This window comes from Cyprinus carpio, chromosome B4, assembly GCF_018340385.1.
Source record: "Cyprinus carpio isolate SPL01 chromosome B4, ASM1834038v1, whole genome shotgun sequence".
NCBI lineage: Eukaryota > Metazoa > Chordata > Actinopteri > Cypriniformes > Cyprinidae > Cyprinus > Cyprinus carpio.
The window spans coordinates 2,599,624-2,624,306 of record NC_056600.1 but is presented as its reverse complement, the minus strand read 5'-3'; the positions used below and the strand labels follow the sequence as shown (position 1 = coordinate 2,624,306).

General features: G+C 36.6%; 2 protein-coding genes across 5 annotated transcripts in view; both read left to right on the top strand.

Annotated features, from left to right (window-relative positions):
- Nucleotides 1-189: 189 nt before the first annotated feature.
- Nucleotides 190-17,781, top strand: cpsf6 (cleavage and polyadenylation specific factor 6). 3 transcript variants are annotated; one of them, XM_042721601.1, is made up of 11 exons: nucleotides 190-345; nucleotides 1,739-1,948; nucleotides 3,364-3,467; nucleotides 3,592-3,737; nucleotides 3,837-4,010; nucleotides 5,116-5,605; nucleotides 8,345-8,460; nucleotides 8,537-8,690; nucleotides 9,369-9,567; nucleotides 9,643-9,674; nucleotides 9,768-17,781. In XM_042721601.1, exons 1-9 carry the CDS (start codon nucleotides 286-288, stop codon nucleotides 9,553-9,555), a joined length of 1,641 nt encoding a protein of 546 aa, XP_042577535.1. In that variant the 5' UTR covers nucleotides 190-285; the 3' UTR covers nucleotides 9,556-9,567; nucleotides 9,643-9,674; nucleotides 9,768-17,781. The 3 variants fall into 3 exon arrangements, with proteins under 3 accessions (XP_042577535.1, XP_042577534.1, XP_042577533.1); XM_042721600.1 differs by lacking the exon at nucleotides 9,643-9,674 and having other exon boundaries at nucleotides 9,367-9,567; nucleotides 16,017-17,781; XM_042721599.1 differs by lacking the exon at nucleotides 9,643-9,674 and having other exon boundaries at nucleotides 3,822-4,010; nucleotides 9,367-9,567; nucleotides 16,017-17,781.
- Nucleotides 17,782-20,895: 3,114 nt separating this feature from the next.
- Nucleotides 20,896-24,683, top strand: part of si:dkey-97m3.1 (fatty acyl-CoA reductase 1) — a 29,729-nt gene continuing 25,941 nt past the window's right edge. Inside the window, exon 1 of one of the 2 annotated variants that reach the window (XR_006154449.1) lies at nucleotides 20,896-21,133. The gene's annotated coding sequence lies outside the window, so the exon portion shown is untranslated. The remainder of the gene's footprint in view (nucleotides 21,134-24,683) is intronic. The other variant, XM_042721598.1, reaches the window with a different exon arrangement.

Sequence of the window (24,683 nt, the reverse complement as noted above, 5' to 3'; positions counted from 1 at the left end):
AATAAATTAATAATACCCAGGAGGTTATTTTGACTGGGATAGATTTAAAATAGTCACTTTTTAAAGCTACTATTATTAAAGTATAAAGAAAATATTAATATAAAGACAATAAAATGAATGTTAGCACAACGTGACAGGTGAAAAATAAAAAACTCGCTTCAAAATGCCGCTTTATTTTGAAATTGCGTAAAGCACGTTTTTTTTGGGCGGGAGTTTCTGGCTTCACGTATCTGCGTCTCTTCTTCACGCGCAGCTCGAGCACCGAGGAGGAGGGGGAAACAGAAAATGGCGGACGGTGTTGACCACATCGATATTTACGCCGATGTAGAAGAGGAATTTAATCAGGTCAGGTTCAATTTGAGCATCTACACTTGCCTAATAGCCAAATATTTTACGTGTTGCACGTACAGACTGAAAAGAAGCCCACAGAAACATGCAGCGCTCTCTGGGGATTTACTAGGGCGTCTGCTAACTCTAGCAGCTAGCTAGCGAGCAGCTTCTGTGTACACTGTAATATAACGGCTAACTCAGTTACATATTTTATGTGTTGTTGGGTATCTATATAATAGTTGTATTACGTTACTATTTGTATTTCGAGCGCAGGTTTGTGGCGCGAGTCGGAATCCGTTGCGTCGCGTGCGTTCATTGTTTGCTCTCGTGCAGCTACAGCAGGCCGAGCGCGCGCGCAGTACCCCTTCAACCAGACAGATTAATGCTTTTGATTAATAAATCTGACATCTAACGTGTTTACGAAGTATCAAAGACTTGCTTGTAAGCTGATGCAGGTTTAACTTTTGCACAGACGCGACGCTGGGCCGTTCGTTTATTCGTTCGTATAATAATATGCAAATTAGCTTTGGAAGCAGGAGTTCAAATCAGACCATTAGGGAGTCTTGATAGATTGCAATACTTGGTTTGTTATTTAGAAATATTTGCATTTGAAGTGTGTCGATTTTGTGTGTTTTTAAAGATTCCTAATGCATTTGTACTTTAATAAAGAGACCGTGTTCTAAACATTTTTGTTTTTTATAAATATTTGCATTTGAAGTGTGTAGATTTTTCTAAACATTTATTCATATTTATTTTTATTTTTTGTTTATTTTAGTTTTTGTTATATTTTGTTTTTTTGTTATTTAAGAATTTTTGGTAATTTGTTTATTTAAATAATTTGGATAGTTGTTTTTATGAAAACATTACTTTAATGTAACCTGCTGTTCTAAATAACAAACTGAAATAAAAATGCAATAATTTATAGACACTTAAAAAAGAGACTTGTAAAATGACAAACAACAAATTACTTTAAAATAAAAAAAAAATTAAATGGTTTATAGTCAATTTGAAGAGAGTGTTGTAAATTTACTGACAATAAGTTAATTTAAAATGAAAATGATAAATATGTCTTGTTATTTAAAAATAAATTGTAAATAAGACAATTACTAAAAATAAAATTAAACTAAATATTAATAAAATTAATGAAAAATGTATTTATGGTTAAAAAATTATATTATTTATTTAATTTATTTATATAATTAATTTATATTAAATTTATATTATTAATATTAGATTTTACACTTTTTACATTTTACACTTTAATATTAATTAAAGTGACAAGCTAATTAAAGTTACAAGCACTGAAAACTGGGGAAAGAATTAACTAATATCTCCGTGATGGCTCATGGTTGACATGCCTGTCCTGTGAATATTTGTGAAACGTGTGCTTGTCTGTCTGCTGTCACAGGAGTCAGATTATCCTGTTCATGAGCAGATTGACCTGTATGATGATGTCATCTCACCCTCTGCCAACAACGGGGACGCACCTGAGGACCGAGATTACCTGGACAACCTGCCTGCGCCGGGAGGATCCGAGGGGAACAAAGGAGCGCCGCCAAACGTCGTCTACACCTACACTGGCAAAAGAATCGCTCTGTACATCGGCAACCTCACATGGGTCAGTCTTGTACCCTCTCTCTCTCTCTCTCTCTCTTTCTCGTTTGTGTCACGGTTTTAGAGTCATGGTGTGGTTCGGTATGTGCTATGTTTAGGGAAAAACCATACTGTCATAAAAATAAAGAAAATGAGATCAATCTAACTATAAGCAACAGCAAAAATACATACAATAGAGTATACAAATAAAATAAACAGTGATTTTCAGTTTTTTTAGGTAGGTCTAACATTAGTTTTTAGGTATAGAAATTGAATAAAGTAATCAAATGTAAAATAGCATTGAATATTTTACTGTATATATTAAAGATTAATCTTTATTAAAGTTACAAAAGCTATTGAGTCGAGAGCAGTGAGTGATTTCCTTGTTGTTGCTGTATAATTAATATTAAGAAAGTGCTGTCACTTTAAGAGAATGCACTGATACAATACATTCAGCCAACTTTGTCTGCTGTAGAATACTTACTAAGACAGCATTTTGACAATTTTTGTGTGAATTTGTCCATTCAAACACAATACTTCAAAGGGAGCTTAATAATTGTAAAATAATGTTCTGAGCATTGGGGGTCACCTCAGTCGTGGTATTGCTGACCCGAGACTCGAACCCACAACCTTAGGGTCAGGAGTCAAACTCTCTAACCACTAGGCCACGACTTCCCCATAATTGATAATGCAGAGGTCAACTGCCTGCTCTGCCAATAGTTAGAAATGGCCCTATAGTAGCAGTGTTTAATAAACAGCTGCTGAGGTGAAATTCAGTGCAGTCCTGAATCGTGATGTATCGTGACTTTGCTGGTGATATACAGTCCTTCAGTCTATATAGTGTTTTATTTTTGTTGATTCAGTTTCTTGAATGCTTCTGCTGAATACACCTATTGTACCTGAAAATAAAGCACTGTTTGTTTTATTTGTATAGTATGTGTAGTTATGTTGTAAATATCTGTCATTCTTTATATTTTGGTTATCTTGAAAGGCTTTGTCTTTATAATAGGGAAATTAGTTTGGCTGTAGTGCTCAGACTACTTGCAAAACAGTAAAACCAACATGACAAAGAATCATGATAAAATCACGTGATATGGTATTTTTGGTATATTGCCCACCCTTAATTCAATGCACCAAGTGGTTCACGAAGTTTGTTTAAAACGTGCATTAAGAAATGAAATGCCGCTGTGTGTTGCTCAGAGACAAACAGTACTGCTTTGTCTTAATATTTTCGTTGCCAAATTTGAGCAAAACAGACAACATTGTGTCTAAAATAACACAGTATTAACTTCTTTCTTACTAAACTGTTGTGTAAGATCAGTATCACATTTGCACTCATGTGATATTGCACTTATATTAGTGTATGTATATGTGTGTAATGATAGGTAGATATGTATATTACAAGCATAGTATAGCTAACATTTGTTTTCGTTTTTACAGTGGACCACTGATGAAGATTTGTCTGATGCTATTCGCTCAGTAGGCATCAATGATGTGCTGGAGATCAAGTTTTTTGAGAATCGAGCAAATGGACAGTCAAAAGGGTAAGTGAAGCCTGAGATTTGTTTCCTAGGTCTGTGTCAATATACAGATCAGTCCTGTTGTGATGCTCAGTTACATGGTTTTCATAGAGATCAGCGTCAAACATGACCTCTCTGTGCTCCACAGATTTGCTCTGGTCTGCGTGGGTTCAGATTCATCGTCCAGGAAGCTGATAGACCTGCTGTCCAAACGGGAGCTGCACGGACAAAACCCGATCGTCACTCCTTGCAACAAACAGTCGCTCAGCCAGTTTGAGATGCAGTCGCGAAAAAGTGAGAGACAAATTCACAGAAAATTCAACACATCTACTGATTGAACAGAGTTTAGTGAACTTGCTGCAGTTGTTTTATGATCAGATTTTGCCCACTCAGGCATACAGTCCGGGCAGATGTCCGGAGAGGGGAAGGCCGGACCTCCAGGCTCAGGATCTCGAAGTGGCTTCCCTCTTGGCAAGAATCGAGGGCGCTTTCCCACCCCACCTGGCCCAGGAGGAGACCGCTTTCCTGGACCTGGTGGACCTGGTGGACCTCCACCACACTTCCCAGGTATGAGTCTCTATATTAGGGCAAGGGCAGAAATGAGCTTTTCTGTAAAGGGTCTATATTTGCCCCCTGGATGAGATTTAACAGGTGTATTGTTTTATTTTTGAATGGTCAGTTTTTATAAGTACTTTATTACATGTGTATGTTTTTTTTTTTTTTTTTTTTTTTTTTTTTGTCATTTAAATTAATTTATCCTAGAGTACTGAAGAATTATTTACGGTTCCCAATAAGACATTGAACGACTTCCACATAAGCTGTCTTTACATTCGCCCAAAGTGGCACATTTACACAACAATTGCATAATGCTGTGCGATTCATTTAATTGTAAATAAACTAAAGTATATTATTTATCATTATTGTTTATTTTTACCGCATTTTGTTTTAATTGGTTTGTTCCATTTTAATGGATTTATTTTTTTCATCAGAAAGCCTGTCTAATAAATTGAATTCAGTCAACTTAATTTTTCACCAATTGCATTACAATTGCAAATTTTTTTACAAATGCAGGACAAAAAACGATGAAGAAAGTGTTTGGTGCAACATTAACAGATCTAAATGTAATGTCATAATCAGCATTTTATTAATCTTGTATTGCTCTAGTCTAGTTTAGTAATCTTAGTTGGTGCAGGGGCATTTTTTGCCTCTGTATCTTGACTTTGTGGGGCATTTTTGTTTGTTTTGATGGCATTTTGCCCTATTTTTGAGACTCCAAACTGATGTCTGTTAATGAATTGCAGTGGGTTTTTAAGTTGTTAAAGCCAATTTTTAGTCAATCATACATGTAAAAATACAGTCAATTATAAAATAATAATAAAGTACTTAGTTAAATTATAAAAATGAAGCGCTTACTAAAATTAATGTTAAAATGAAACTAATAAATATTAAGTGTAATTAAGTCATGTAAATACTCGATATCAGAACCATGAATGTGCAAATGGTTGTTTTTTTTTACATTGAAATACAACTTAAAATCTCATGGCGATTTCATTATTTTTCAGTCAGAGGGGTTCATTTTTTTTAATTTTGGGGGCCCTTTTGTGTTACTTTTTTTTTGGTGTCTTTGTTTGATGTTTTTATAGTGCTTAATTTTCAAACCCTCCCTTTGTAGGTATGCAAGGCCCGCCGCGTCCTCCCTCAGGCCCACCTGGGCCTCCAGGACCCCCTGGCCCCCCTCCACCTGGGCAAGGTCTGCTGCCACCCCTCGGAGGTCCTCCTAATAGAGGAGACCGTCCTCCTCCACCCGTTATGTTTCCTGGTCAGTTTGGCCAGCCTCCTATGGGTCCGATGCCTCCTGGCCCGCCCCCACCTGGATACGGGCCTCCCCCAGGCCCCCCTCCACCTCAGCAGGGTCTGCCCCCTCTGGGACCCTTCCCTCCCCGTCCACCTGGGCCCTTGGGACCCCCGCTTGGCCTCGCACCTCCACCTCACATGCAGGGACCCCCGCCTGGGGGTCCACCTCCGGCTCCTCACGTCAACCCAGCCTTCTTCCCACCGCCTGGAAACAACAACATGCCATCGTCCGACAGCAGGGGCCCACCGCCGGGTGAACTGTACGGCCGCCCACCTCCATACGACAGAGACTTCGGCCCTGGCGGCAGGTAATAAACACCTCACCTTCACTGCACTGTAAATCTCACACCTAACGAGTTCTCCGTCCACACCGCTGGAAACTGAACTGGTTAGATTATTCTAGGGCTGCACAATTTCAAATATAATTTTGTTTTTTTTCCCCTGATAAAACCACGCGTTTAAATTTTTTGTTGTTGTTTTTTTGTCAAGCACAACAAGCTCCAGGTTTAATTACTGCTAAATGAAATTATTAAAGTAATACGTTGTTCTAATTTCATTAATGTAAATTATTTAAAAAAAAAAATCTTTTTACAGTATTTTTTTTTTAAGCTCCATGCTTGTAGGGCTGCAAAATTTGGTCAGTAATAATACTAACAATAATAATAGTTGTAGTAATACTAATTTTATTGCTAAATGTAAATGAAATTGTCAAATTTTTAATGTAAAATAAATATTAACTATTTATAGAAATTATAATTTGTGTTTTTAAAACATTGATAACATTAAGTGTTTTAAGGCATCATAAATAAATTGTATGTTTAAAACTGTTTTATTGCACAATATTTGTTTTACTGTTTTTTTTTTGTGGAAAAATGCAGCACATTAAGTAACAATTATTAATTATTACAAAAATATCAATAACTAATCATTGTAACTTCATATTTCATATTTTAAATACTATAAAGCTTTATTTATGGTCTTTACTCTGAAGCATGCAACCTCTATATTAACAATAACAATGCTTAATGTGATCATTACAAAAAGTATTAATTTTATAACTAAAGTATGTACATATAAAATGTATGTAATAAAATATTTTAGAATTGATGTGCTATTATTATTATTATTATTATTATTATTATTTTTTTTTTTTTTTAACTCTAAAATGCAGCACACATTTCATTAAATCTCAGCCTTGGCGATTTGTTACTTACCATTAACTCCAGGAGTGGATGTTATTAAAGCGTGTGGCCTCAGTCCGACCCTGAATCTCCTCTCTGGCCTTTCTTCAGTAACTTCAGACCCCCTGTAGTATGTGGCTTTGAGCCCTGGATAAACGAGGGGTTGGTTGATGTGAAAAACTCTGGCCAGCACTCGCACAGTACAAGTGATCAAGGGTTAGTGAAGTAACCGTCCGCTGAGACCAGGATCCTGAAGCGGGATCTTTTTTCAGGCTTGTGTGCTGTGAACGCATGGAGTGTGTTCCGTCTCTGCAGTGAATTTTAACAAGTGATGCACTGATGAGTTTTCATTTACGACGTACAAATTAGGGGTGCTCCGACTGATCTGATACCGATTACTATCGGCCGATAATCGTTTTGGGATGTTTGATCGGCCATCTTTAAAAAGGCCGATCTCAAGCTGATGACGCGACTGCCGTGCGAGGTTTGGCACGGCATGCAGCGGCACAGTCTCAGTCTGTCTGGCGCTGGTGAAATAATTGAATAACTCATGAAGTAATTTGAAAACTTTCTGTGAGATAATTTCACAAACAGCGCGACTGAATCACTACACGCTCTCTCTCTTTCGCTCTCAAAATGCACAAATAGCTTCAAATCTAATTTCACCTGCACTATACATGAGCTGCAGAGTTGACACGGGAATTATCACTTGCACAATCAAGGCAGTGTTGCATCGTCTCTAAAGTGTATGAATTGCATTTCTTTTGAATTATTGCCAGTGTTTAACCATTCAGTGCTCGCGTACTCTTCTGAAGAATGTGCGCTCATGCACAATCGCAGCACGCACACACACAATGCCAGGTTCACACATTCTCCGTTACAGTGCGTATGCGGTGCATATTTGTTTTCACGCTCATGTTAATGGATTTTAAACCGTGCACACAGTTGTTTCGGCTGTGCGTTCTATGACCGGTGCGTCTGCAGCAGTGCAGAGATCATTTCTGCTGCACGTGCTAAATTAAAGTGACAGCGCATTGTTTGCTGTAAATATGAAAACGAAAATGTAGTAATTACACCATAAACGCATATAATTAAAGTTTGCTGTGTTTGAGTCAACACATATGGCTTGTTGGCTAGGTTTAAAGGAAAAGTGCACTTTTAGGTAAGGCAATAATATATGGCACTCGTGGAGGTAGAAAAACAAAGTTCTTTATGAACCGCAGGATTGCTTGTATTAAAGATATAAATGCAAAAGAAAGGGCTGTAGAGCTGAGTGTTTCTCTCAGTGGTAAGTTTTAATTGAAAATGTTTGTGATAATGTAAGAAAAATAGTTTAAATGTTTTGCCATTTGCTTGAGCAACTGTTGTGCTGTGTGTAAGCTATTGTGCAACAATTGCATGAGTGTAAAAACAAAAATGTACTTCACTTCAAACATTTAGGTGATATAAATATATTTTTGAAAAATCTCTTTAAAAAAAAAAAATGCTCCCCTCCACCTCTCAAATAAAAAAATAAAAAAACTCACACAAGAGTCACCTATAAGAGGGAAATTCCCCCCATTTTCAAGAATGTAATTCAGGCCCTGAATGAATGTCTACAAATCCTGATTGGAGTATTTCTATAAATAATTCTACATGATAAAAAAATAAGGCTTCAAGACCAGGATCGGCCTCAAAATCCTGATCGGAGCACCTCTGGTACAAATATTTTTGGTTACTAAAATATCAATGTATCACTAATTTTAACATGCAGTGTGATTCAGAACTAACAGCACTGCTGCTCTCTGAATTTGGTCCCTGATGCGTTGCTGTTTCTTTCTGACTCAGATGCTTTTATTCTCAGTGCAGCTGCTTTTTCTCTTCTAGGGACATGGATTCGTCTCGCGCTCCTCTGAGTGAAGCTGAGTTTGAGGAGATCATGAATCGTAACAGAGCGATATCCAGCAGTGCTATCTCGAGGGCAGTGTCAGATGCGAGTGCAGGTGCAAACACTTACCCATAGCACGAATGTTTGGTTTGGTTTGTCAGGTGGTAATTAAACACTCTCTGTTTTTGCAGCTGATTACGGCAGTGCTATAGAGACTCTGGTGACGGCCATCTCTCTGATCAAGCAGTCAAAGGTTTCTGCTGACGACCGCTGCAAAGTCCTCATCAGCTCACTGCAGGACTGCTTGCATGGAATCGAGTCCAAATCCTATGGCTCTGCATCGAGGTAAAGATCTTGTGGATCTACAGCGTATTTTTGTTTGCTGTAGGGGATGCATCATTATGTTTGCATGAGTGAGATGTCTTTTGAGATCACTTTTCTGCTGATTTAACCAAAGTAATGAGTGAGAGAGAGAGATGCATTGCATCATAATTTGGTGCAGTGTGTAAAAATGGATGCAAAATTATTTAATGTAGCCTATTAATGCATTGTAAAATTTGATGCATGAAAGACTGATGCATTGCTAAATTATTTGGTGCAACGAAAAATTAATGGATGTAAAATTGCATGCAAAATTATTTAATGTTTTTCATTTTTCATGCAATCAAGTAATTTTGCATGCGTTGTTTTTGCATCCATTTTTACATTGCACCAAATTGTTGCAGTGCATCAAATAGTTTTGCAATGTATCCAATAATTTAGCTTGTATTGTAAAATTATTTCATGCATGTGAAATTGATTTTTTGGTGCGTGTGAATTTTATTTTTTGAATTGGTGTATTAATTGTTTTGAAATTTTTGTATTATTTGTATTGTATTTTTTTGAGTGTTCGTTTATTTGGTGCATTGCAAAATTATTTCAGAAGTGAAAAATTATTTGATGCAATGTAAATGGTTTTTTTTGGTGTTGCAAAAGTTTTACTTGTGGTTTCATATTCTCTTTAATGCTTTTCGACTTTAAGAGGCGGGAACGGTCCAGGGAGAGAGACCACAGTCGCTCTCGTGAGAAGCATCGCCGCAAGTCTCGCAGCCGAGACCGACACGAGGACTATTACAGAGAGCGCAGCCGCGAGAGGGACCGTCATCGTGAGAGAGACCGCGAACGTGACCGTGAGAGAGACAGAGAACGTGAGCGGGAGTATCGCCGTTAGTTGGAGAGGAAGGTGTGTATCCTGTTTGTCTCTCTTTTTTTCCCATCTTTCTTAAGGATTCAGATGTATATGCATCTTATCCTGCAGAGGTCGTGATATCAGGTACGTGATCAGAAAAGGTGAGTCCCTGAACCTATAATGTAATGACAAGTACTGTAATTTTTTCTCCCCTACAGCTAATCTATTTTTTTTTTTTTTTTACACGAATGTAGCGTGATCTGAGTACTCTGATCCTTAAAACTTGTGTACCTGGTCTTGAAGCCGTTTAATGTGCAATATCAGCTCAAGCAACCAAAAACTATCCCACAATTGTTGATGATATCCAGTTTGTCTTTGAAAGGATTGTGTATTTCAGCATTTTATTTAAAAAAAACAAAATGTATTTGCATTTTAAAATGCAAGTTACTGCACTTATTTGTCCATTTAACTGAGATTTGCTGCTACTTTTGAGACTGTGCCAATGTCAAAAAACACTTCCCTCCGTATTTTGCCTAATAGACCAATTGGTTGCCAAAAAAAAAAATGAAATTCAGGGTGTTTGATGCCTTTAGAATTGCGATTATGAAATATAAATTCAACATTTGACCATAAATGTATAGAAAATTGGTTGAAGTTTGATGAGAGAAAATGAATGTATTGAAATTGTTTCTCAGGTTGTGCGTTGACATTCCTGCAGGCAGATTTGATGTTTACATAATGGTTCTAGTTTAGTTCCTTACTGATTTGTTGTGAAAAGCAAATTAATGGAGTCAAATTGATCTGCTTTGGCATTTAAAAACATGAAGCTTGTAGTCTGTCAGTTTGAGTTGCCATGGTGTAGGCAAATGTAATTTTTCGTGTAAGGTTTAGTCTCGAACACATCTGTACAGTATAATTTTAAAAAACGCATTATGAATGTCCTTTGTTTGAACAAGCTAAATGTATTTTCACTGTCAAGGGTCATTTTATGCATCCTAGTATTTCAGTCACATTTGCAGGTTTTTAAAAGCTAGTCAAACTTTTCCATCTTTTTCTTATCTGAATTTGACATTTTCTGTTTATATCGTTATTCATTTATTTTCCATGTTTGTTAATGTTACATCCTCTTAGATGTTGCGGATGTAGCAGTTCTTCACCATTTTTAATGTTTGTCTTTAAATGTAAAATAAAAGTAGATCTACAATGTCAGAGTAACACCAGTTATGCTTTTCATTTTATCATCTCCTTTAATGCTTGATGAATGGAGAAGAACTGCTATATTGCTTTCCCAGAGGTAACATGAACGTTTTTAGCATTTTTATGCTTTTTTGTTTCTTATTCTCTTGGTAAACACCCATGTTTGTGATGATTTCAGTTTGATTTAATATGCAACAGATATTGAATAAATATTTTCACAATCAGTATTTAAATTAATGCAGCACATGTCCTCAGTTCAAACCCTGTTGGTCTGATTTTAGAAATTCATTACGGTCTAACCTGCTGCTTCATGGCTCTGCTGTGTGACGGTGTTTCCTTATAGGCTAAATTTGTACGTAAATGTAAATTTGTACATAATTTGTATGTAAATGCTGAGGACACTGTAATATCATGTGTGATGCATTGTGAGTGACCCCACGTATGCTAGATTTAGATGCAAAAAAATACAAAACAGTTCAACTAAAACTGCAACTCAGGTTTAACAAATAGATTGTAAATGCACAACTGCATTGTCAGTTTTGTTGAATGTAATTCTGGTAGCTTCCAAATTGTTGTTCTGGCCTCCTATCAAAAAAATTGCCAATTATTCAGGTGTTTTGTTTGTTTTTTATTTTTGTTTTTCTCTGTGTTCTCAACTGTGCAACCTATCATTGAAGCAACACCAATCAGAGAAAGTCAGAAATGCACAATTTGCATTTTGATTTGTTCCGCTGTTATTAATTCAGAAATCATGTTGTACTTTTAATACATGGTTTTTAGTCTGCATCAGGTTAGAGATTTTGAATAGAGATTTTCAGAACTGCAAACTTAGAGGAATTGAAAGCATTTGCTCCATGCGTAGAGCCCTGTTCCATGGGATTTTTGGATGTAGTGCACATCTGTCTGTGGTTCAGCTGCAGAAATGACTGTGTTCCCAGGTTGTGTAGGTTTTTCTGTAGTAATGGTCCTGACGTGATATTAAAGGGGTCATATGATGCTGCTAAAAAGAACATTATTTTGTGAATTTGGTGTAGTAAAATGTTTGTGGTTTAAGGTTCAAAAAACACATTATTTTCCACATACTGTTTCTCCTCTATGCCCCGCCTTTCTTTCGCCTTTTTTATTTACTAAACTCTATCAGTCTGAAAAGCAATGTGTGCATTGATTGGCCAGCTATCCAGTGCGTTGTGATTGCCCGAATATCTCAAGCGTGTGACTGAAATGTTACGCCCCTTAACATACTGTGACTCATGTCACGGTCAGAACACTGGCGCGACAGGACAAAAACAATAAAACCCATTACAAACAAGCCATTTGTTGCATCCAGTGGGGACATAATTATGGATTATAATGACTTGTTGTTTTTTACACGTTGCGTTGTGCCACGTAAACATAAAACCATGTCTGCATTTGTGATCGGAGAAACGACAAACAAGCTCTAATCTACACCAGCGGTTCTGAATTCCAGTCCTCGCGACCCCCTGCTCTGCATATTTTGCGTCTCTCTGTTAAACTGTGACTGTGGGAACTGTGTTCCCATTGACATGGTCCTTACACAGTGTTCATTGCCCACTACTCCCTGAGCAGGGGAAATCTGTTGAAATTTACCTCACTTCGGAACATTCATTCACGGATTTGCAACAGCGAGAATAAAAGTTACGCCTTGTTTCTTTGTGGGAACATTCTTCTCACATAGTGACGTAGAGGTGGGGGCGTGTTTAAACGGGGCTTTTTAGGAGGGCGTGAACGAGTCTTAACTTTTATAAAGAATATCTCTTTGGGTTTGAGACTTTAGTCTTTGCAACTTTACAGATCTTCATGCACCAAGAGATTGTAACACTCCAAAGAGAAAGGAAAACTTGAAATGGCATCATATGACCACTTTAATCACACCCCTTTTCCTCTGTTCACTATTGTGCTTTATAAGATGCTGTCACAGGATTGGACAAACTTGTGTTTTCGTGATCGTTACAGGCACTAGTAATTGTAATTCCAAACACCAACTACACTGTAACTTCAGTGCAAGAATTTCCGTGTGTTCATGTCTAACTTATTAAATATTTATTGTATTAAAATGGGCAGAAATGCCTGTGAATGACTAAAGACACAAACTAATGTTTTAAGAAATCACATCTTTGGTACGTTTTATATTTTGTCCACTTTTCTTGACTAGCAGAAGGGGCAAAGTATGATTAGTCACTGAATTTTGTCCAACCCTGTGTACTGTAACTTCAGTGTCCACTGAATCACTAGAATCAAGCAATTTAGCATAGAACTTTTTTTAGCAACAATTACATTTCTGTTCAGTAGAAGTGATGCATAAAATGGTAAACAGTTGCATCTTAAAAACAAATGCATTTTGCGTTGGGGGTGGTTCGAATTTGAAATGTGGATTTGATGCTTGTTCTCAAGAGGTAAAGTGGACACTATACTTTGTGCTTCGCAATTTTTGTCAATGGAGGGAAATATTAAGAGTTAGTATTTTTCCTATTGTAGAAAAAAGAAAATACAGGTTAGCATTTCCAGTTTTGTTCAGTTGAAGTTGAATATCTAGTTAAATGCTCTAAAATCTTAATTTATTGGATTATCGGTTCATTGAGAAATTCAGTAAAAGCCAACATAAAATGTGTTGTCTTTACATATGTTTGTATTTTGGCAGTTTACCATGTGGACTTGTTGCCCATGATCGAAGCATTATTTTGCCGACATAAAATTTGAATGCTGTTTTGACACCTTTTAGATTTGGTGTTCCAATAGATATGAAGATGATAAAAAGAGGACTAAGTGATTTGTAGTAGATCACATCTGCTTATATAATTGATTTTACCTGTGAAATTGATTTTGTGCAGCAAGCACTCAAAATAATTACCTTGTTTGAAGCCATAAAAGATTATACATGTTTTACATTGACGGAGACAAACCAATCAACCAAAATAATGTCATTCAGTATCATAGGGATTTTTATGCAATTTAAATTGCGTATGTCCATAACATCTTATTCTACAGATCCAACTTATGCATAAACTTTTTCTGTACTTCATTGCAAATGTCATCTTTAATATGACTTTTTTTTTTATCCTCATTATGTTCCAAACCAGTATCATTTTGTTTTGAGCTTTTTGGCTAAAATGTACTTTAAAAATACAACACTACTAAATGCATTTCAAATCTCACCCATTCAAATCTTGTGTTGGTAGTACTGATGCTGATTTATATGGATTTGTTGTGGTTGATTGCTTTCTCAGTGGGACTAAAATCCCATATATTTTCATATAATGCATATTTTGCCAATTGGTCAACTCAAATGAATTACAGTTTTGATGGGGTATTGTGCAGTCGAATACTATTAATTTTATCATTGTCATGGATGAATAATAGACATCAGACCAGATTAATTGCTAATGATGCTTTAAAATAAATAATTCATCCAGAAATTTGCTGAAAATGTGTTCACTTAAGCCATCCAGAATGTAGACGGGTTTTTCTTTATAAGATTTGGCGAAATGTAGCATCACTTGTTCACCAATGGATCCTCTGCAGTGAATGTGTGCCGTCAGAATGAGAGCCCAAACAGCTGATAAAAACATCACAATCCACACCACTCCAGTCTATCAGTTAACGTCTTCTGAAGCCAAAAGCTGTGTGTTCATAAACAAATCTATCAAGATGTTTTTATAACTTCAAACTGTTGCTTCATTATTTTTTAACAGCTAAACTATGAGTACATAATAACGCTTCCTCTAGTGAAAGGTCCATCTGCTACTGTCCTCTCACATCAAAATCCACCTACATATTTGTTTGGGGGGTTTTTTTGGACCATTTTCACTGGTAAGCATTGCTTGTGCTTATTTCTCTCCTGATTCAGACAAATTACTTTTTCATTGGAGGAAGCAATATTTCAGATGGTTAAAATTCTTTACCATGGAATTGTTTTTATTTCACAAGATGTTAACTGATGTTCTGGAGTGGTGTGGATTATTGTGGTGTTTTTATCAGCTTTTTGGACTCTCATTCTGATGGCACCCATTCACTGCAGAGCATCCATTGGTGAGCAAGTGATGGAATGCTGCATTTCTCCAAATCTGATGAAGAAACAAACTCATCTACATCTTGTATGTCAAATTCCACAAAATTTCATTCCTGGTTGAACTATTCCTTTAATGTCCATCAGAGTGAAAATGACATTTGCTGAGCTGTTGTGTTGAGTACAGTGTTTCATAGTTGTGCATGCCAATGTCTGTATGATTGTCGTCCAGGTCACACTGTATTTATACACTGAATCCAGGGGCTTGTCTAAAATAGTGTTGTTTTGTTGTTGTTTTTTTAATTGACTGCAGTTAATGTTGTACCTTTACCAAATTCTGTGCTTTTGTGAAACTACTACATTTAAATATTGCTTTAGACCAGGGGTCGGCAACCTTTTTGGCATGACGTGCCATTTTTTTATTTTATTTTTTTTCTGGTTAACCACTGTGCCAACAACCCCCCACCCCCACCCCCAGCCCTTCTATGCATTCTGTACAATAAAAAAAAAAAAAAAACAGGCCTATGTGATTTTCGTGCAAGTAGTTTCTGAAGATTTTTTTATAAATTGTTTTTAAACTTTTCAAAAGTTTCTTGAATAACAGATATACAGTGTGACCTTACTGAACACCACTGTATTTGTGTGTGGCAAGACCAATGCATTAAAACAGTACAGTTTACTCACCGTTCTGTATTAATGCGCTGCTTTAATTGATGCACGCGAGCGCACACACCCCACTTGCTTAAGTAGTGAAAAACTTACAATACAGCACTTTTAAACTGATGCTTCGTGCTCTGCTTCTCTGAACAGTAAACCCCGCCTACTTTGATTTGATTGGCCATCTCAGTCATTTTGACGTTGACGAGCGCTGTTAGACCGCTGAGGCCTTGATCTGAAGTGCCTAGTATGTGCAGCGTTATCTGTAGACTAGCGCGAGTTAATTCTCACGCTTTAATTGTATTTATAGCTCCTAACAGGCTGTGACTGAGAAGTTATTACCTCAAAATGTACATCAGTATGCAGTTTTCCCTATTGCTCGCGTGCCAGCGATTATCCCTCTGCATGCCACAGGTTGCCACCCCTGCTTTAGATTAGTACAGTAGTCGTAATGCAACAATATGCCCCTTAGTTTGATGCTGTTGAAAACTGAAAGTTGTTTGCATGCCTGTGTATGTGTGGGACGGTCTGATTGTGTTTAGATGTAGAGGGGGAAAGCAGCTGTGTGTGTTTCTGGGTTCTGTGCCCCAAAACAAACTGCCACCTTCGTTTTGACACCTTTCAGCCGAACGCAAGAGGAGGAGGAGAGACGTCAGGAGCAACGTGGATTCATCCGACAGCGTCCCGCATCGCACCGTCACGGAGAGCGCCGGACTCCGGACACACTCTACAGAGCTGAAGTAGAGTTCTGTAAAATATTATATACTCTTAATTCCTGACAGCTCTTTTTATTTTTTACTTTTATTTGGAAGTAGCTGTGTGCTAAAGTCAGTTCAGCGAAATAATTATTTGGCTGCTTGTTCGAGAAACAACAACTTTCCCCACTGCTATAATGTTGTAAATTGTCAGTTAGCTAGGTTTGTTTTTATTGGATCCTCTTTTTTTTTTTTTTTTTCGGTTTCATGTTTCTTCCCTTTTCCCCTCGTCCATATAATGTTTGTAATTGTCTTTTGCCTTGATTATTAAATAGAATGTGTTGTAATAAAGTGTGTACTTGTTGCTTGTTCATACTTATCTGCTAGTTTAGGTTACTGGGTTAAACATTTAGCCAACCATTGCTTTTTATTTGTTCATAATTGCATACTTCCAAAACTTGTCCTTGAATATCAGGATAATTGGTTTAAGAACCAAATTTCAGGTTGTTTGACATCTTTAAGTTCTATAAACATTGTGCCTTTTCCAATTTTACTTTAATTTTAAGAGGTTCAATACAATATGGATTAATTTGTGTAGTATCTGTTAATTCCTGTTCATATTCCAAATCAATTGGCAGTTCCTGCAGGCTTAAATTTTCCATAACTTTTAATTGGTTTTCTTGATTGTGATTGGATCTATACAATTAAAATCTGTGAAACATGCTCAATTTTGTTTGAGAGTCAAAATAATGAATCGTTTATGGTCAGTAAATGATAGTGCAAAATATTCTGCATTTGTAATGTCTCTGACATCTCTGCTGCAGATTGTGTGCATTTCTTTGTGTATATATCTAATCTGCATATGTGCATATGTAGGATTTACTGTAATTTGTCCCTCAAAGGGTCTCTTATGTTTGGTTCTGCTAGATTTAGAATTTAAAGGAATAGTAACCTTTAATGCAAATTTAGTAAGCTTTGATGCAAATTTTGTTCCACCATTTCATTGTACGGAGTTTCCAATTTTCATTATGTAGACTGCTTATGGCAGCTGTTTTTTTTTTTGCTAGTGATGTAATAAGCAGTGTTTCCACATGCAAGTCTGTAAGGTTATCTCTGCTTACTGTAAATATTCATGCACTTTATTTTGAGACTTTGAAGACAGTTGAGGGAGGTACTTCTGGGTATTTGACACGTGACATGACCTATGCATTGACTTTGCATCTGTTTGAATGAAAGATTAAGGTTCATGTAAACTCGGTTACTCGCCTGAGCCTGTGGGCTTTGTTGGTGTTTTTGATGGTTTATCACTGTAATTAGAGCAAGTTCAATGTTGGAGTAATTCTAGTGGTTCTTCAAACCACTAGTTAAGTGACCAGACATCGACATTGTGGGTTCCTGTTCCCTCGTAAACATTCTGGACTGAGAGGTAAGTCTGTTTTGCCTTCCAAATCTTATAGAAATTGGTACACTTGTGCATTTTGTAGCTTTGTGTTTTTGAAGCCCAGAGCATTGCAGCTTGTTTACAGCTCAAGTTTATTTGGGTCTTGCTGTTGCCTGGCCTTCTCTGATGCATTCCCTTCATTGTACAGTTGAGTCCACACAATTATTCATGATTGATGTGGGCTACTTGGTGTAATATATTCAGATTTACTATTACAGAATATTTTTGCCAATCAATAAATTTTTTTCACATTAGATGTCTTGTTTTGTTGTTCTGTACATGTTTTTTTTTTTTTTTTTTTTTTTTTTTTTTTTTTTTTTTTTTAGTGTTGTGTAGTATAGATAGAAAAAATGATGATTATTATGATTGTTTGTAATTTATTTTAAATGTTTGTCCAATAGGTAGTGTAGAATAGTGATTGCTTCCAGTAATTCTGAGAAGTTTACAGTCAGGCAAATTCGGTTTAATAAGCGATTGCAATGTAATGTCAGTGTATAGATCAGTGAAGCGAATGACTTACTGTATTTATCGGATCTGATTGGCCGCAAGAGGGCGCCTTTGAAACCTTCCAAAAGTCATAAGTACTTGCAATGACATGATTTGACCAGCAGAGGTTTTTGTGAACTGAGAGCTTTGGCTTATCCAGAATTATTTGTTGAAATGTTAGAATGAAATTTGATCCCTGGATATGGGTCAGGTATACTTGACAGCAGAAACAATTTTTTTTTTTTTTTTTTTTTTTTTTTTTTTTTTAGGTGCTTTACATTTTCTTTTCAAAAAGATGTGATCCATGTTTCATACTGAAACCACTGAAAAAAAAAAAGGTAACTTTTGTTTTTGTTCAAACATGTTTTAACGGTATTCTTTCAGATCGTGAGAGGGATGGATTAGGGAAGTAGTCCTGAGGGTGTAATGAAAATATGGGTGTGAACATTGTAACTGAGTAAATGTTTCTGTTATAATTACACCTTGAGTACATGCTCATAAACAGGCGTCCATCCTTGCGGTTAATGCTATTTTGACTCCCCTTCGCTCATTTAGTTCATTATACACTGATGTGCAGACCTACGGACACTACACTAACATGAAGCTCTATATGTTCCCAAGTAGGACCCACAGATGGGCCTGCAGTAACAGGTCTGTACTAGTATGGAGGTCAGCAAGTGTGCTTCCTTAAAAAAAGTAACAGCGCAGGCGTGTTCCTCTCTAGAAGATCATCTACAATTAAACGCCCTCATTCTTCAGCACGCAGTTGACATTGTTTGTGCGCTGAAGAACCTTTCCAGCTGGCAGTGTATGTGTATATATGTGTGTGTATATATATATATATATAAATATATATATATATATATATATACAGGGTGCGATTTGTGAAAAAAAAAGAGGGGGGGATGCTTTTGAAAAATTTTATGAAATGATTTTTAATACGACGGAAATTGTATTTAGTGTGATCTCAGTTTAATAAAAAACATTGTAAGCCTACGTTAGGCCTATTAATTGTAATGATTTAATGTCCACGGTTATTCAAACACAAATTACATCGAGAAAGCGAGCAAAGAACACAACGGAGCTTTTTGAAGCTCCGAATCAGTTAAATCATTTCGTCGCAAAATGATTCACTGTTTCGAAGCGCTCCAATCGGATCGCCTATCGCAAATCATTTGATTCAAATCGGGACTTCAAAGCATGTATAGCGAATCATTTGATTTAGATCGGGACGTCAGAGCGGGTTTGCATGATGTTTTTATCCCCAACGGGGATAAAAGTTATCAGCAGAGGCAGGGATGCATAGACCAGAGAGGGGGAAATCCCCCCATCCCCCCCGGCAAATCGCACCCTGTATATATATAATATATATATATATATATATATAGCCTATATATATATATATATATATATCTTGGTTATATCAATGTTACAGTAACATTCCATTTCGATTTTACAGACATGGGAATGTTACTAATGAACGTTCTAAAACAAGAATATTCAAACTAAAATGTTACATTAAATAAAAAAAAAAGTTTCTTGACCAATGTATAAATAACGTTAACGTACTTAATCATATTAAACACCAGATAACATTAAACAAACGTTCTATTAATATTACTTGAACGTTGAGAGAACGTTTTTCTAACGTGTAAATAAAGTTTAGACTAAAGAACAGACTCAAGGAAGCCAGTTGGTAAATTTACACTTGGTTAGCTTTATTTTTTAAACATAATTCTGCCTTAAGAAATAATAGTTAAAATGACATCTTATTGAATAATAGCAGTATGGTATTATTCAGGGTGTGTTATATTAACTAAATTGTCAGTTTCTATTGTCTTGTGGCCCCACAGAAACAATTCAGTCAACTTTGTGAGCAGCTCATAACGTGTTTTTAAAGCGTCGTGTCCTCTCCTCACCCATCCAGCTTGTTTTTATATCCGTCATGCTTTTTGGAATTCCGTTATGGTTATCATGCAGGTCTTTTGCATAATGTGGTATTCCAGTTCTCGCTTTATCTCAGATTGTTTGGATTGCAGACAACGTAATGCAAAGAGAAAAAAAAACTACAACATTCAGGCAGCAGACAGATTTCAGATAAGATCAAAATACTGAACGTTATATAGTATATGTTAATCATTGCGCTTTATGAATTATTTTTATGATACTTTAACATATTCAGTAAGTTCACTGCTAAGAGGGAATGCTTTCGCTACTTTTTCACGTTTCTCTCAAAGTTATGAAGAAATGTTATTACGGGAACATTATCTCTAATAATGTTAGCACAAAAACGTGTCATTTATAACTTTTTTTTTTCTGAAAGTTTTTAATTGGATGAACATTTGTGTTTTTATATATATATTTTTGTGATCAAAATGAACACACAATATCATTTTTTTTTTTTTAATGTAGCTATTTTTGGAACGTTCAGAGAACATTCAAAAGTAACTTTCCAATACGTTTGCAAAACATAAAATAAATTTTTTATTTAACTTTCATAAAACCAAGAAGAGTCTTTAATAGATTTAAATAGAACTGGATGTTCAGAACATTTAAAAAACACAAATTTTTCATAAACGTTCTTAGAAAATGTGTTAGTTGGGTTTTCGAGCGCAAATTTGCCGTCTAAAGGGCAGACAATATTTCCCAGAGAGGGAAACACAAATCAACAGTTTGAACAAATTATTAATTGACAAGCGGAGTTATGCGAGGAATAATAATAAAGTGTGCTGTTGAGTACTTGATGCATATCAATTATATAACTTAGGCATCCATCCAGCATTAGGTCTGTGTCTGTCTAACCCTTCAACATGTCTTCTGTCAGAAATGAATGCCACTTTCGTTTTCTTATAAACCGATGGAATTTATTCACGCAGTGGTTTCCAATAGAAAAACATTAATACCGACCAGTCCTGAATGAGGAAGTGCAAAGCTTCGTTTAGAGAGTGTATTGAGTGGTTGTGTGTGGAGTCACACCCAGTTCACACACACACACACTCTCGTGTCTCCATCAGCGCTGCGCCAGAGGCGCGTTCACTGCATCTCTGTGGAGCGCGCACGCTAGAGAGGGACGCGCTGCTGCGGTTCGGAACATCTTCACCGGCGTGATTCATGATCAAGGTAAAGCGAGATATAATGCTTCTGGTTTAGGAGCCAAATGTACCTTCACCTTTAATCCCGGATGTACCGTTATAAGAGAAAACGCTTCGCAGTGTGTTGACGCATCCTTGAGGAAGAGAATGTGCTCGGTGTGTGTAATCATGAGGGTCTGGATGCGTTCACGTGTGCTTTGAAAAGCGATCGGGGATGTATCGGATCTGGATTCTTGAAGAGTGAGGGATGTAAAAGCTCCCCATCGACCCGGAGCAGCTCTCAAACCTCCTGTATAGCCTACAGAAGGACGCGTTTTCATTGCGTTCCATTCGCGGTGCGTCATACTGGCATCTTTCACCGCTGCGTTTTAAGATGGTGTATTAAGAAGTACAACTTAGAACGTCAAATCGTTTAGTTTTAGATGATTTTAAACACCAGCACGCGTTCTGTGCGCGCGGCAGCGACTCCCGACGCGGGTCTGTAGCCGCCGAAACGGACGCGTCATCAGCGGCCACGCCACTGTCACTAAATAATCCAAGAGGTCTTGTTTCTTACTGTGTTGAATTTCACATCAGTGTTTAAATGTGCGGTGCCGCGGCGGGTGAAGCAGAGAGAACGCCTGAGCGCGCGGCGCCAAAGCTTCAGTTCAAATGTTACAGTGTATCACAAATGATTCTTGAACTGTTGAGGTTTGGCGCGATCGAATCATTCCTTCTTGCTACATTGTTGCACTTAAGCGTCAATCTTTTCCGACTGCGTTTCATCTCAGAATCAAAAGAAAAAGCGCTTTTCTCAAATGTGCTCGACCAACAATTATTTTAACAAATATTTTTAGTTAAGTTGTCCCAGCTAACAAAATATGTTGTAAGAACGTTTTGTTAACATTTCCGTTAAGTTAAACAAACGTTATTTCAAAACTTTTTGGTCATTTGAACGTTAAGGGGGTATTCTGTTTTTGCAAATATTATGGGAATGTTAGCTACTTTTGAATGTTCTCTGAACATTCTGAAACTAGTAGCAACGTTAAAAAAAAAAAAAAAAAAAGAAAAATGTTATGTTTTGAGAATTAATTTTTAACAAATGTTCTATTAATGTTGCTGGAAGAACGTTTGTTCATAACCCTGCCAGAACATTCTTAGAACATTATAGAAATGTTACTTTTGAATGTTCTCTGAACGTTTTGAAGGTCGTCACCATTATTTATATATCGCTTTTTACAATGCAGGTTGCATCAAAGCAGCTGTACAGTATTAAAAAGGGAAATAGTGTGTCGAAATGGTGTTCCGTTCTCCTCTGGCCAGACGAAACTAGCAGTTTAATTCTAGGCTGCAACAAAGTCAGACTGTGCAGAGGACTCATATTCCTGTGGTCTTGTCCCGATGGTCGTCTAGGTGACGAGTAGCATCTTACGGGCTGTTTACACGACAACGTTTTCAGCCAAAAACGGGTAACTTTTTATGTGTTTTGCCTGTTTGTTTACACGACAACAGTTGTTGTCATTTCTTTGGTGATTTCAAAACCTAACAGTTTTGTAGAATTTGATGTTTCCCCATTCAAAGAGATAGGAGTTGCACTTGCATGCCCGAGAGGCATTTCAAAGATGGCCGCCAAGTGACATGACTTGTCTTAAAAGGACTTTGGTGTTAGGTATGTAGACATGCGCAGTACGTGTCGTTTTTAAAGTCAAGCGCGAACAAACATACACAACAATGGCGGAGTATATGGTACTGTTGTTGCTGCTCAAGAGTTTGCTAACACTTCAGCAAAGTGTGGATTTACTTCATCAGTATTACAACCAACAGCGGAGACGCATCATATACAACATATAATCATCACTTCTCTATAGGTACTGTTTACTAACAAGGTGACAGCGCCAACAACTGGCCTGGCATATGTAATACAGCGTTTCTGGCCATTTTCGTGGAAGTGTAAACGCGAATTGTTTTGAAAACTTCGTCGTGTATATGTGAAACTTTTTAAAAACTTAAAGCAAGCAAGGGAAAACTTTTCAGTTTTTGACTACATCGTTGTCGTGTAAACGTAGCCTGAAACAAGCGGCAGCATTTTTAAAACATTAGATGAACATCCAGCCAATATTTCAGGGGAAAAAATGTAGCAAAATGTTTTTGTGCCAATGCTTTGAGAACATTATTAACTTTAAACAAATGTTCTATTAATGTAGAGTGTTCTGAGAACATTCCCTGCTAACCAGGGCTTCGGGCTGGACATGTTTTTGAAAGGTTTTGTCAGGTTAATGTACAGTAAATTACACTAGTAATTTATCATACATTAGTTGATGCCTCAAGGTACATGTGCAGCAGTAGCAACATTAAACAGAGACTGTTCAATATTCAACAACATACTCTCTCACATGCCACTATATATATAGAGCTGAAGTACAGTAGAGACATGGCAGCAAGTTCGTACAGTCACAGCATGTGCATAACACTTTACAACCTTATAGAGCTAAATATGACGGCTGGACCTTGACACTGATACTGCCGGAGACAGACAGACAGACAGACAGGGCCATCTGCAGATAAATAGTGAGCCACTATAGATCTTCCTGTTGCTTGTTGCATTTTTGAACCAGTTTCTTACAGTCAGTGCTGCGTGGAGGGAGTCTTTTTTAACTAGGCCTGGTACTGATGCACTTGTTTGTTGATGAACTGATCTACGTGTGACCTTTAGTTTGATCCGTGCGCTCCACAGTGTGGGATCAGTACTAGAGCTGAAGGCGAGGATGTTGAGATTAGCGCTGGTTTGATGATCAGCAGGCCTTCTTGGGTCACACTGAGAGCAAATGGAGGAGCCTTGTATTTACACACATGAATCTGCGGCATTCACTGTTAAAACAGACAGAATTAAACAAACCAGACTTAAATCTCACATCTATGCTGTGAGGATGGTGTTGCGATGTGTTGATGGTCATGCATAGCTTTTCATTTACACAGAACCAGACTAAAATCAGAACTTGAACCAGGGTTATTACAGGAAATTAACTAAAACTAAAACCATGAAATGTTAACTGAAGTCAAATATAAACTAAAAAAAAAAACTAAAATGGTAATAATAATACTTGAATGAATACCAGAGATATTTTGGTTAATTAAAATATTTTATATATATATTAAAATTAAATTAAATAATATATAATATAATATATAATTAAATAATATAATATAATAATTGTATAAATAATATATTAATACAAACTATTTAAATAATAAAAATAACTATAGTATATGGAGAAAAAATAACAAAACCACAAAACAAATTCACTTGAACTGAAAATAAAAATGAAAACTAAAATACAAAATGAAAACTAATTACAATTATTAATCAAAACTGTAAAAATATTTAAATGATACAAAATAACTAAAAAATAAAACTACAATTAAAACATGCAAACTATAAATATTTTTAAAAAAATAAAATATATTTATTGTTTTATGATACTGAAATAACACATTTATTTTGTTCCTTGAGTAAATGTAAACCTGGATGGCCTGTAGTTATCTGCTGAGGATGTGAATCCAGCCCTAGTTTCATCATTGCACTCATGCAGGAGCTTCTA

Excerpts from the sequence above, each read along its gene's own strand:
- cpsf6 (XM_042721599.1), top strand. The coding sequence starts at position 286 with ATGGCGGACGGTGTTGACCACATCGATATTTACGCCGATGTAGAAGAG. Across the intron at positions 3,468-3,591 it reads GCAAATGGACAGTCAAAAGG|ATTTGCTCTGGTCTGCGTGG; the intron begins GTAAGTGAAGCC and ends TGTGCTCCACAG. Across the intron at positions 8,461-8,536 it reads AGTGTCAGATGCGAGTGCAG|CTGATTACGGCAGTGCTATA; the intron begins GTGCAAACACTT and ends CTGTTTTTGCAG.